Source organism: Nicotiana tabacum, chromosome 5, assembly GCF_000715075.1.
Source record: "Nicotiana tabacum cultivar K326 chromosome 5, ASM71507v2, whole genome shotgun sequence".
In the NCBI taxonomy this organism is placed as follows: Eukaryota; Viridiplantae; Streptophyta; class Magnoliopsida; order Solanales; family Solanaceae; genus Nicotiana; species Nicotiana tabacum.
Window position 1 is genome coordinate 16853934 of NC_134084.1, and position 14179 is coordinate 16868112.

The 14179-nt window shown below is 35.0% G+C and overlaps 1 protein-coding gene across 1 annotated transcript; it reads left to right on the top strand.

Moving 5' to 3' along the window:
- Nucleotides 1-537: 537 nt before the first annotated feature.
- On the top strand, nt 538-11180 carry LOC107824713 (peptidyl-prolyl cis-trans isomerase CYP18-1). The gene is made up of 5 exons (XM_016651519.2): nt 538-679; nt 792-866; nt 9703-9864; nt 10397-10555; nt 10799-11180. Exons 1-5 carry the CDS (start codon nt 677-679, stop codon nt 10880-10882), a joined length of 483 nt encoding a protein of 160 aa, XP_016507005.1. The 5' UTR covers nt 538-676; the 3' UTR covers nt 10883-11180.
- The last annotated feature ends 2999 nt before the right edge of the window (nt 11181-14179 follow it).

Here is a 14179-nt window from a genome sequence, read left to right on the forward strand (position 1 = left end):
TTTCGATTTATTCAGCCTGAATATTAGCTAGTGCATAGAGTCATAGACTGTAATATTCTTAATTCAAGTACTCACAAATACAAAAATAAAAACTTTCTAAGCTCACTTGACTATTAAATTTTTTTGGGTCCAAATCCAGTAAATATCAATTCATAGAGTTAATTGCTGAACTTAGAGAATACAGTAAGGACTAATCCAACAGATGCAACAGCAATACACGAGTAAGAAACACCCTAAAATCATAGAAATATTACGTTAAACTATTTGGCAATATGGAGAGCAAGAGTCAAAATATGCGGCCTATATTGTTCCTCCATTCTAAAGACGCAAAGAAAAGTATTGCCTAATTTAGTAGGTTACAATCAATAATATGTGTTTTGTGTGACTTAGTATATATTTCAATCTTTTTATATTTTATTTTTAAATATCAAATATCATACTATGTAATATATTTTGAAAAATTAAACCAATACCAAATAGTACCAAAATACCGAATAACATTATTTCGATAATTCGCTATTTAGCAAAGTTTGTGCCACGAGAAAGAACTCGAAGCTAACCGGCCCATACATAAAAATCTCACCAAAACCCTTTGTTAAACTCCTATTTTTCATCAGTAGCGAAGCTAAGGGCTCCGAGTCAGCTCTAATAATCCCAAAGACTCGAGCAGCAAACCATGGTACGTTCATCATTTTTTTCTTTGGGATATTTTATCAAACACATTCAGCTCCAACCTATTTTCTCAAAAATTGAGACCACCAAATTTAGCAATTGCCTGGTGTTTTGCGCAGTCAGTGACGCTTCATACAAACCTAGGCGACATCAAGTGCGAAATCTTCTGTGACGAAGTCCCTAGAACTGCTGAGGTTCGTTTTTTACTTTAAGAAATTGATTTTTTGTATTAGTTGTGTTTTAAAGTAAACTAAAGTTGAATACTTTGTTTTCTTTTACATATTTCAGAATTTGATGAATTCATTGCAACCTCAAACTCAAAGAATAAATACAGACAAAAATATTTTGATTTGCTTGTTCTTTAGCTACTCCAAAAAGGGTTTCAAATTAAAAGGATTTCAAGTTATCTTGCTGCCGTATCTGTAGAGTAACAAGTTATTCTAATTTGGCCATGTTGCAATTTTTGAAATAATATTTGGAGATTCTTCAAAAAAGTTAAAAAAAAAATCATACTGGTTCATTGTTTCAACTTCGCACTTGAAATTTGGAATCTGAAGTTTGAAAAACAGGTTTTAGGAGTTATTCAAATTTTCAGTAACAAAATTTCAACTGTTTTTTCAAGTTCAAACACAACTTCTAACTTCCAAATACCTTATTTCAACTTAACTTCATATAGTACTTTTTTTCTGTCCAAATCTCAACCAAATTATGTCCAAACTCCCAATAACAATTCTTGTTTTGTTTGTGGGTGCGGGGGGGGGGGGGGGGGTGTTGATTAGCTGTTTTCTTCCATGCTTGCCTGAAATTGGTAACAAAAAGTATAGAACTTTGTTTGCAATTCGATAGGCCTAGCAAAAAATTTGACAGGTTTGTTCTTTTCCTTTTGGCATAATATAGTAATGGATGTTAATTTTGATCTTTACCTTTTTAAGGTTCCAATTTAAGGCTTTAGGTCCGACAGAGGCCAAATCGTTTGACTAGCGCTTCCTATAATATTTCTAATTCCCTTGCTTGTTCAGGTAGTAGGAATTGCACTACCGTAGGATTGAGTTAGTTAGGGTCGCCGTTGCTGGGACTTTGGTTGCCGGCTCCCTTATCATCAGGTCATAGGCACCTCCAGTATTGGGCAGGCAGGCGTCAACCCCCATAATACATGTATATTTGGTAAATAGCAGTTGTGCCTGGTTACTGTGATCTGTTTCGGAGGAGGCACCCCTTCTCCAAAAGTCACGGGGCTATTTTGCTAAGTTCCTTAGCGAGAGTTGTTTCCCCCTCCTAGTTATTCTTTACCTTAACACACCGACAGTTTGGGAATTTGAGTAGTTTCTCTAATGTAAATGATTCTTCAGTGGTTAGCTCCAGACATGGGCTTCATCCCATATTTATATGGGTAGTTGGATGTTTAGCAATGATGAATCATTTTTCGTGCCCATATAATAGTACATTTTTTCCATCCCTATAACATGAAAGCAATAGACTTTTTTGCGCATGAGCTTTTGGGGTTCCAAGGACATGCTTGACCTTGTTGGATGTTTATCAATGGACATGGACATTCATGTTGTGTTGTCTTTGTGCTTATTAAGGATGGATTACCATCCATCTGTATATTTTGTCTAACGCCTGACTGTTCTTCTTCCACTTTCTCCCCTGCTGAATATCTTCATGCTTAAAATATAGACAGACTTATTAAATTTGCCTTCTGATAAGCCATAATTAGCCGGCATGTCGTCCACCTTCTGAGGATAAAAGTCTGTTTTTACTAATACAGCTTTCTAAGTTTAAATGACCTAGACGGGTTCAGCTGTGTTTGCTGCATCAGTCTTCCTTCCTAACTTGTCATTACTGCAGTTATATAAGAACCAAATACAAATATAAAAAAAGTTACTACTTAAGATATCCTGTTAAACTATATAAAATGATTTGTCATCCTCATCCTCAAAAGAAAAAGAAAGATTTATCTTCCTGGTATTCAGATAAAAGTGAAGTGTCTTATCTTCCTGGAAAACTTAGTTTATTCTATCTGGTTGGAGTAATTGAATTGCTACATCCCTTTGAAGTGAAAGATCTTCCAGATTGGCGCAAGGGATACTGTATCCGACCTTTGTAGGATACAGCTTCCTGGAATAGCCATAATGGATATAGTTTCAGTGAATGCGACAATGTCTTGTGAAATAGACATGAAAAAGGTATAAAAAGAGATGCCGTCTCTAATAACCTTAAAAAGGATGTCATATCAAACAAGCAGACAAGTTTGGGAAACATTGTTGAATTGCAAATACAAAATGCTTGTGTGTTAGTACAGGAAGGTTTGTTCTTCTGGTTCAAACAACAATGACAACATACTGACCCCAAAAGTGGGGTCCGAAGAGGGAGAGTGTACGCAGACCTTACTCCTACCTTGTATGAGGTAAGGGATACTTAAAGTGGTAAAGACCTTTCTAATTCCTTATTGAAAAAAACCCTTGTAAAATGAGGATCTTCAAGCATGCATTCACATGCAAAAACTTTCTGTTTAAGTTGAATGGAAAAGAACTTTTCAAACCTTTGATTTTTCTGAGGTAAAAAGAGGGCAAAATAATTAGCAATGAGATCTCTTCATTCCAGCCTTCAAGGAGGGTTGTGAGGGCCAGCTTCAAGGAGGTTTATATATACATACCTATTTTTGTACTATAGAGAGTTGAGCAGTGCTGTGAAAGGCGCTCGCCTCAGCGCTTAAAGTGTGAGGCGACGCGAAGCAGACATTTGTCGCCTTTTTGCTCTGTAGCGAGGAGGCAACTAGGAGGAGATGAGACGTTGAGAACCGTTACTTTTTTTTTTCTTTCTAAAAAAAGACAAAGACATAAAAATGCAACATATAGGGTTTTCCTGTCAGACTCAGACCTTTGCGCAACTCTTCTTCTTCGGTTCTTCCTCTTTCAGTCGCAACAGCTAGGGTTCAGCCATTCAGGTACTTACTTCTTTTTCTATTTTCTTCTTCTTCTTTCTTTTATTTCTTTTTTCCGGCAGCAACTATCTTTTTCCGGCAACAAATTCTTTTCTTCCTTTTGTTTTCCAACAACAACTCTATTTTTCCGGCAACAAACTCTGTTTTCTCCTCTGTTTCGGGAGTTGTTTTGTTCAGTTTTTTGCTTCCTCCATTACCTGCATTATTTTTGCAGGTTTAATATACAACTGATTACATAATAACTCTATTATTTTTGTCTATAAATAGTATACTCAATGGCATCATCTAATGGTAGCAAATTGAATGACATAGCTTGGAATACGAGGAGCAAAAAAATCAGCAATTCAATGTGTGTTTTGCTAAAAAACTTACCAAGGTGGGATTACTCGTCATAAACTACATTTACTTGGTGGGTTTAAAATGTAGTACAGTGTCCAGTTTGTCCGATTGAGGGAGGAAATAAAAGCGTTTGTTAAAAAGAAAAATGTGGTAAAACTCAAATGAGCTACAAAGCACATGTGGCTAATCTTATTGATGAAGATGATGAACTGGGGTCTTCTCCCTAAAAAATTCAAACACTGTCTTCAACTAGTGCAGTGGAGCATGCATGGCATGGTTCAGGACGAAGGTCTTCTCAATCTTTATTTCTCGTAAAAATCACATGAAAAGAGAAAAGGTGATGATGGTATAGAAAGAACCAAGAAGATTTTAAGGGATCACACTGTGAGTGATTTTGTAACATAGATCTACGATGTAGAATTTCCTTTCTTTCAATTGTGTCAATTACAAAAATTTTGCTAAATCCATTGAGGCCGTAGGACAATATGGCTATGGAAATGAAGCCTCCTAGCCATCACGAAGTTAGAGTTTCTCTTCTAGAAAAGACGGTGGAGAAGTAGATAAGATTGTTGAGGAACATAAAGTGTAATGAAACAAATTTGGATGTTCCATTATGATGGATAAATCGACAACACGAAATAGAAAAATGATCATCATTGTTTTGGTGAATTTTATAAGAGGTAGTGTATTTTTTGGATCCTACGATGTTAGCAACTCTTCTATGGATTCCACCAAAATGTACAACTTGTTTGAGGAGAGTATTGAGAAAATTGAAAAGGAAAATATTGTACAAATTGTGACAGATAATGCTATTGAGAATAGCGTGTTGAAGGGTGTGTACCCACACATTTATTGGATTGCATTGTGCTGCCCAATGTATCAATTTGATATTTGGTGACATCTTCAAGGCAAAACCCGTATACTTCATGTAACTTCAATGTAGTTGTCTTTAATATAGCTTTAACTTTCTTTATATTTATTAACTATTAAAATATTATTTTTACAGCTTTTGCTAAGGCCATAAAGATACATTCTTACATTAGTTAGAGGCTATTGTTGCTGAACTTGATGAGAAAATTTACAAACAAAAAAAATTTGGTGAGACCGGCCAAGACAAGATTTGCTACGGCTTTCTTGACTTTGCATGATTTTACATGCAAAAGAAAAACTTGAGAAGACTAGTCACTTTAACTGAATAGAAAAAAGTAGATTAGCAAAGGAACTTGCGGGAAAGAAGCTGTCTGACATATTATTTCTCCATCATTTTGGAATTACCTTGTTCGGGCATTTAAAGTTGGCGGTCCTTTGATTACCGTACTTTGTTTGGAGAATTGGGAGAAAACCACCAACGAGCTATCTTTATGAAGATATGGATAGAGTTAAAGAAGCTATTGAAGAGTCATTTGAGACCGATGAGAGTAAATATGAGAAAATTTTCGATATCATTGATAGAAGGTGGTTGGATCAACTTCATCGACCTTTGCATGCAGCAGAACATATTTTTACTCGGGTCTATTTTATAAGAATAATGTCAATGGCACTTTAGATGCAGAAGTGTGTCTGAGATATCATGCATGTGTTGAGAAGTTTGTCCCTAATTTAACCGTGATAGATAAAATAGGGTCAGAGCGTGCTAAGTATACACAAGGAGATGCGCTATTTGATTATAATACGGCTATTAGAGCCAGAGACATAAGGTCACCAGGTAAGTGAGTTGTTTTAGTTATCTTTATAGCTTTACTTTTAAGTCATTTGATTCATTTATACTTATTAATTTTTAAAATATTTTTTCGATAGTTGAATGGTAGTTGCAACGTGGTCATCAAACTCCAAACTTGCAAAAGTTTGCTGTCAAAGTACTAAGTATAGCTTGTAGCTCATTCAAATGTGAGAGAAATTAGAGCGTGTTTGAACATGTGAGAAGATTTATTATATTCTATATTACGTTATTATTACTCCCCCGGGTTTAAAAAGATTGACAATATTTCCTTATTAGTCTGCTCTAAAAAGATTGTCATATTTCAATATTTCCTTAATAGGAAGCATTTATAGTCACAAAAATGCTATGACAGGTTTTAGACCAAATATTTCAGAAGTTTTACATCCACACAAATAATATGGCTTATTTAAGACCTCATATCTTAAAAGTCTTCTCTTCTTTATTAAAGTTTGTGCCAAGTCAAACTAAGACAATCTTTTTGAAACGGAGGGAGTAGTATCTATTAATTATTCTCTAAACTTATGTGCAGATTTATTCCAAGAGGAGGAAAAGGCTTGAAGCTATCGCGGTTCAATGATCTAGTGTATATTAAATTAGAACAATGAACTGTCGTTACGAAGCTCGCGATACCATTAATCCAAATAATATTGAGGCAAATGAATGGTTAATTGGAGCCTCCCAAAATCATGAAGAAGAAGTATATGAAGAGTGGTATCGCGCGCGTCATAACGACGCTTCAATGTTCAATTGTATTTAATATACACTAGATCATTGAGACGCGATAACTCAAGCCTGTTCCTTTTCTTGGAGTGAATCTGCGCATAAATTGTAGGAGTAATTAATAGATACTAATAATAATACAATATAGAATATATTTAATATAATAAATCTGCTTCTTACATGTTCAAATACGCTCCAATTTCTCTCACATCCAAATGCGCTTCAAGTTAAGTTTAGTACTTTGACGGCAAGCTTTTGCAAGTTTGGAGTTTGATGACCAAACTGCATCCACCATTCAACTATAAAAAATATTTTAAAAGTTAATGGTTATAAAATAAATAAAGAAATAAAATCAAATAAATTAAAGCTATAAGGACATCTATATTAAAGTTAGTTACTGGCCTTTATGTCTCTGGCTCTAATAGCCGTCAATAAACCAAATAGGCCATCTGCTTGTGTGTACTTACCAAACTCCTCCCTTATTTGATCTACCATCGCTGCATCAGGGACCAACTTCTCAATACGTTTATGGTATCTAACCTACACCTCTGAATCTAAAGTCCCGTCTCTATTATTCTTGTAAATCAATCCCGGGTTCAAAATATGATCTGCTGCTTGTAAAGGTCGATGAAGTTGAATCGGCCACATTTACTCAATGATCTCGAAAACTTTCTCATATTTCCTCAGATCTCCCTCAAATGGCGCTTTAATAATTTCTTTGGCTCTATCTATAGCTTCATAAAGATAGCAAATTGGTGGTTTTCTCTCCCAACTTACGAAGTACCTTAATCAAAGGACCACCAACTTTAAGTGCCAGAACAACGTCATTCCAAAATGATGGTATCTGTTTCTTTCCCCGCAGCTTCCTTTGCATATCTATTTTCTTTCCATTCGGTTGAAAGAACTAGCTTTCTCAAGTTTTTCTTTTGCAAGTAAAAACTATGCAAAGTCAAGAAAGCCGTCGCAAATCTTGTCTTGGCCGGTCTCACCAGATTTTTTTCATTTGTAAATTGCTTCATCAAATTCAACAACAATGGTCTCTGGCTGATGTAAGAATATATCGTGACGGCCTTGGTGAAAACGGTAAAAGTAACAATAACAATTTTATAGTTAATATGACATAAGTATAAATAAAGTTAGCTTTAAAGATAACTATATTAAAGTTACCTGAAGCATATGAGTTTTCCTTGAATATGTCACCAAACATCAAATTGATACAATGGGTAGCACATAAAGTCCAATAAATATGTGGATACGCACCCTGCATCATCTTACCCGTGCTAACATTCTCACTACCGTATCGGTAACAACTTATACAATATTTTCCTTCCCAATTTTCTCAGTAGTCTTTGCAAACAAGTTGTACATTTTGGTGGAATCCGTAGAAGAATTGCTAGTACTGTAAAATTCAAGAAAAACACTAACTCTTGGAGAATTCACCCACACATTTATGACCAATTTTCCGTTTCGTGCTGTCAATTTATCCATCATAATAGAACATCCAAACTTGTCTCATTCCACTCTAAGCTCCGCAACAACCTTGTCTATCTTCCTCACCTCTTTTTAAAGATGACTTACTCTAATGCGCTAGGAGGCTTCATTTCTGGGCCATATTGTCTGACGGTCTCAATGAATTTATCAAAAGTTTTTTAGTTAAACACAATTGAAAAGGAGCCTTTCATCGTACATCTATGTTGCAAAAGCACTTACAGCGCAATCCCTCAAAATCTTCTTGGCTTCTAAACCTGAGCCAGAATCACCTTTTCCATTTTCTTGCTGTTTTGTCGAGAAATAAAGATTGAGATGATCTTTCGTTACCATACACGCCGTGGATGATCCACTAGAACTATCTGAAGATATTTTTTTAGTTTTTTTTTTTTTGTGTGTGTGTGTGTGTGGGGGGGGGGGGGGTTCCGATTTCATCATCTTCATCCATAAGATTCACAGATGCTTCATAGCTCAGAGTTCTTGTCACATGTTTCTTCTCAACAAATGCTTTTACTTGCTCCCTAACATCGAACAAAGAGTACATTGTACTATATTTTTAAATCCACCAATCAAATATTGTTTGTGACGAGTTACTCCACCATGGTAAGTTTTCTCACAAAACACACATTTACTTGCGGATCTTGTTGAGCCCATGTCAATACTGTTTTATAGGAAAAAATTATCAAGTCAATATGCAATCAATTCTACTCTATAACTGAATAAAAGAGGAAAAATTCAGGTATGAAGGAAGTTGTCTGCCTTTGCCCAAAAAACAGTGCTGGACTCAAAAAAAAACAGAGCAAAAAAAAAAAAAAAAAAAAAAAAAATGAGAGAAGAGAAGAAGAAAAAGGAAGAAAGAAAGAAAGCTCTCAGCCAAAAGGCTCTTTGCTGCTCGAAAACAACTGAGCGAAAAAAAAGGAGGAGAGAAGATGAGAAGAAGAGAAAGAAAGAAGAAAGAAGAAAGAAATTCGGAGAAGAAGAAAAGAGATGAAGAGAAACATACGTTATAGAGCAAACTTGAAGAAAAAAGAAGAAATCTGGTTTGCTTCTTTGTTGTGGGGCTGGGTCGACGAGCTTGAAGGAGAAAGAAGAAAACAAACTCAAGCCCTAATTTTTCTAATCGCTGATGTCTGTTGCTTTTTTTTTTTCTTTTCAAAAAGGCGTTGCTACTGGGCGCCTCTCGCTGACTACTCAAGTAGAAGCGCTCGCCTTTTTAATTTCGCCACGCAACAAAGGAAAATGGTGCTGGCTCAGCCTTGCATCGCATCACTTCACGCTATTAACACTGGGACGAGCGCTATTTACAACCCTGCCCCATGAAGTGGAATATCATGCAGATATTAATTTTTTTTTGAATTCCTGGCCTGTTAGTGTCCCCTCCCTTAGTATCTGGTGTACGTTTGAGCAATTGTATAACGGTGAGGGTAGGTATAGACGGATACTCAAACGGAGGGTAGTTTAAACTATTTCTCATAGTAGAGGGATATACTTGATCCTTTTCCGTTTCGTAATCCATATGCTTATGCTACATAGAGGGACATTATAAAGTAGTGAACATTATCTCATAAATGGAAAAAGCTAAGCTTTATGGCACATGTAGACTACTTATTCTCCCTGGAATTCTATCTGGTACCCTGAATTTTACAAACTCCTTCAGAGCCATGATTGCTTGCTGCATTATTAATCTTGTTTGGTTTATACTGTCAGTTCCTTTTTAACCTGGAAGCGGTAGAAATATTTGATTAAGTTGAGTGGTGAAACTAATTGATATTCGGTGTTTGTTTGATTGGTACTAATATAACGTTCCCTATGATTGCAGAACTTCTTGGCATTATGCGCAAGTGGTTATTATGATGGGACAATATTTCACAGAAATATAAAGGGTTTCATGATCCAAGGTGGTGACCCAACAGGTACAGGAAAAGGTGGGACAAGTATTTGGGGAAAAAAATTCAATGACGAAATACGGGAGTCTCTCAAGGTACTTGTCTGCAACATTCGGTCAGATAGATGTTTGCCTATTATTCAGTGGCTTCCTAAATCATCCGATTATTCAGTGGCTTCCTAAATCTATGCTGTCAAGTTTGACCTGTGCTTGATTAGAAAATTGTTTTGTTGGTCCTATAGAGCTTGAGATTCTGTAATATGGGCTGTAGCATCTGGCAGACCTTTAACAAAAGTCTGTTTAGCATTGCAATTGAAAAGTGTTCTCATTTCATGGCAACTTAATGATACGAAGATGAGAAAATAAATAAGAACTTTCTGATTTCTTCCTTGCCATATTCTTGTTTTTAACATCCGTTGGCACCTCGACTGCTTCTGGGGGGTCGCTTGCCTTTGATTCAGGATTCGGAATTGATGCCAAACTAGTCAACATGGATCTGATTTGACTTTTACTACACTATGTCGATGTTCTATGTCTAGCATGTTTGACCTATCATCTTTCACTGTTAATAGTAGTTACTGCCTCTACTTAATTTTCTGATTCATGTGTGCTTTGGATTCCGTTCCAGCACAATGCAAGAGGGATATTGTCAATGGCCAACAGTGGCCCTAATACCAACGGGAGCCAGTTTTTCATGACATATGCCAAGCAACCACATCTTAATGGATTGTACACCATCTTCGGGAAAGTGATACATGGATTTGAGGTTCTTGATATCATGGAAAAGGTATGCCTGGATTGATGCTTGCCGATAAACTTTTGCAATGCAGAGAAATCTACCATGTTCCAGCATTTGTGCTAATTACTGATTCTTGGTTCTTATTCAGCATTAACTTATGAAACAGAGAAATACTGAATCTGTAGCATAATATTTCCTTTTTCGGTATTTATGTTACTCTATTCAGGGCTCTTTTGATAATATGAATTTGCTTAGCTATCACCTATTTCACTTATTATCTAAATTTTGCAGACTCCAACAGGACCAGGTGATAAGCCCCTTGCCGAAATCAGGCTCAACCGGGTGACTATACATGCTAATCCACTTGCTGGCTGATGTTCTTTTGAAAGCATGCTATGGCAGCATGTGTAATCTCATTGTTGGACTTGTCGATCGTGGTGATTACTTTGTATCATTGCTATGGTCAACCTTCATCACCGGCAAATTTACTGGTAGATAGGGAGTAGTTAATACGGGATGATAATACTAATGAAGCTTCCATTGGTCGAACTAGATTAGCTGCAGTAAGTGTTATTTTCTTGAAAACACAATCTTGATATCTCCAAATAGCATTATCTAACTGAAGCCTTGAAATGGTTCACTAGATTTACATATTTATTGTTTACATTACAAAGACCCTCTAATGCATCTCAAGTAATTAGGAGTGACAACCGGTCGGGTCGGGTCGGCTATGGTTCGGGTCGAAAACGAGTAATGAAAAATGGATAAATTGCTCGGCCCGGCCCATATTAATACGAATAAAAAATGGATTAACCGGTGGATAATATGGGTCGCCTTGCATGTTTGGGAGAATTCTTAGTCTCCCTAACTTGAGGAACCCCCAATTTGAGACTTTCAAATGTAAAAGTTAGACCCATTGGTTTTCCATTTTCTAAATGGATAATATGGTTCTTATTCATATTTGACTCGTTTTTTAAAAAGTTCATTATCCAACCTTTTTTTAATGGATAATATGGGTGGTTAACTATTTTCTTTTAACCATTTTGTCTACCCTACAAGTAATCATGTACTTTGGTATGAAATATAAGAACGACCAGTGCAAATCTGGTTGGATGCTAATGTTAAGTGAACTATGGAATGATATAAGATTTATGGAATGTAAATCAGGAGTAGTTAACATGGGCTATACTTTTGAATATTTTGTACTTTCTGTTATGTAATGCAATTTGATTGGTACTTTTTCCTGTGTAGTTACTTGAGTTATCTCAATCATGAATTTAGGAGCGAAAATCCCTACTATAATTGTTGTGTTTACCTTTTCTCTGTTAATTATTGATGGTTAGTGCAGAACTTCCTCTCTAGTTCATATCAAAAGTCTTCTTTCTTTTCTTAAATTTCGTGCCCAATTAAATGAGTTCACATAAATTGAAACAGAGGGAGTATATTTTTTTGTATGTAGTATACATAAATGCATGTATATATACAAAAAAAAAAAAAATAGAGTGGCTATGATTTTGAGAGTGGTTATACAACGTCATTTTCCCTGGAAGTAACCAACAGGGTGGCTTGTTAATTGTACATTCACTCGTTGTCTTACAGCTTGTTTGGATGATTGTTATATGTTGTTTTATAATCTATCGTATTGTATTGTATTATACTATATTGTTTGATGAATATAATGTTTGGATAGATTATGTTGTTTGCCGTCGTTTCATGATATCACGCACCAGCAATATGAAAAATAAACTTGCAATATTATAAAGAAAAAAATTATGATATATGGCAAAATTACTATATAAAAAGGTAGGATAAATGATAAAATAAAATTATTTTACAATAATTAAGGGTGAGATTGAGAGAAAAAGACAAGGTAACGACGCGACCACACCAAATCGGTCGTTACATAAAATGACATATTTTGTCATTATGTAATGACAAATTTAATGATACGATACAATAAAATTTAAGTAACAATCAAAATAAATATCGTATTGAAAGTAACAATACGATACGATACAACAGGTAACAACCATCCAAACAAGCTGATTGCGTTGCAGTATAACCAGGTGAAATTCAGAAATAGTCACATTTCAGCTCATGTCTTTAAAAATTAACCACTATCTTGGAGCAAATTTTCACAAGTGAAACTTCAGAATATTGTAGCTATTTTCCGAAGACAGAACCGAAAATGGCCATTGGGCAATATTTTCACACTATAGCCTTGGCGTGGCGCACCTAATGCGTCAAAAAATTCCTGTCCCAATAATCACAGAAAATTGGAAGAAAAAGAACCCGATATAAAAAATTTCGGAAATCATATATAAAAGTGGCAAGCTTGAATTGCCATTACAAAATTGTGCTATTCCTCATTAAAAGACAAGATAATCATTTTTAACTTGCTAAATATTTTCAGGCAACTAAATTATCACAAGTAGATATATGTTGGAGGAGTTAATAATTACTTGGAACACTTGCATCAAACAAAGTTCAATATCGTTAGGTGGTTCTATAATGTTCACCAAAATAGATCGAAGACAGGTTACTGGCAAGTTCGGATTGCTGAGGGAGATGAACACAAGACCGATCTGTGTGACAAGATACGGGTCGTAAAAAATAAAAGAATTTCTATAGTGTTTTGGAACAAACTAAAATGTAAAAAAGTCACTTCAAGTTACATTTTATTTATTCTCTGAAACGTGGACATACAGTACAAATTGGATGTACATTCAAATAGTTTGGTTGGTGGGATTAGAAGTTCACATTGTGGACAATGTTAGCTGTAGTGGCTGACTAAGGAAACAACAAACTTTAAAATCTAGGCATAATATATTGATGGATCTTCTTTTCTTAATTAAAGGGAACAAACTGGTTGTATGCCATCAAGATCTTTTAAAATAATTTTAAAAATTGCATTTTATATATTTCTCTTTTGGAAAATCATTAATAGGAAAACAGTTTTATAGGGTGCCACCCTTAGCCAAACATTTAATCTTCTTAGAATTATAATAAATAAAATCCCTTGAACACTATACAATATTAGAACTGATAATCTATATTATCTTGTATTGCTAGAAAGAAAAGAATTTTGTTGATGGTCTTACTGCTACGTGCTTTATATATTCTAGAAAATGCCCATGCACTAATTGAAACTTATTTTATAGAATGTTTGGTTAAGCTTTTAGAATTTGCTTATTTTGAAAAATACTTATTGTCAAAAATATTTTATAGAAAATACTTTTCAAAAAAATACTTTTGCAGAGTAGAAATTTATATTTGGTAATCAATTGAAAAATACTTTTGACAAAATTAGAGCAGAAATTTGTGCTTGGTCTAAGTTCCAATAGTACTTTTGGAGGAAAGCTATTCTTTCATCTTTTGCCACTACCCGAAAACACTTATTTTCTTCCTAAAAGTTTGGCCAAACACCTCAACTCTCTAAAATAAATATTTTTTTAAAAAAAAAGAAGCAATTTTAACTACCTAACCAAATAGGCTATTAGTTCCATTTAGGAGCAAGAAAATGTTTTTGTACCACCTAAATAGCTTTATTATTTTCTCCAATTATCCATTAGTCTTTCCAAATTAAAAAACTGCATGCCTTTTGAACTAAGAGGTAATAGCACTATTTTACTTGGAATATACATTAGATATCGAATATGTGTGCACTCGATT

What these genes read in the sequence shown, in the direction of transcription:
- LOC107824713 (XM_016651519.2), top strand. An exon ending in AAATACGGGAGTCTCTCAAG is followed by an intron (nt 9,865 to 10,396) that starts GTACTTGTCTGC and finishes ATTCCGTTCCAG; the next exon opens with CACAATGCAAGAGGGATATT. An exon ending in TTCTTGATATCATGGAAAAG is followed by an intron (nt 10,556 to 10,798) that starts GTATGCCTGGAT and finishes TAAATTTTGCAG; the next exon opens with ACTCCAACAGGACCAGGTGA.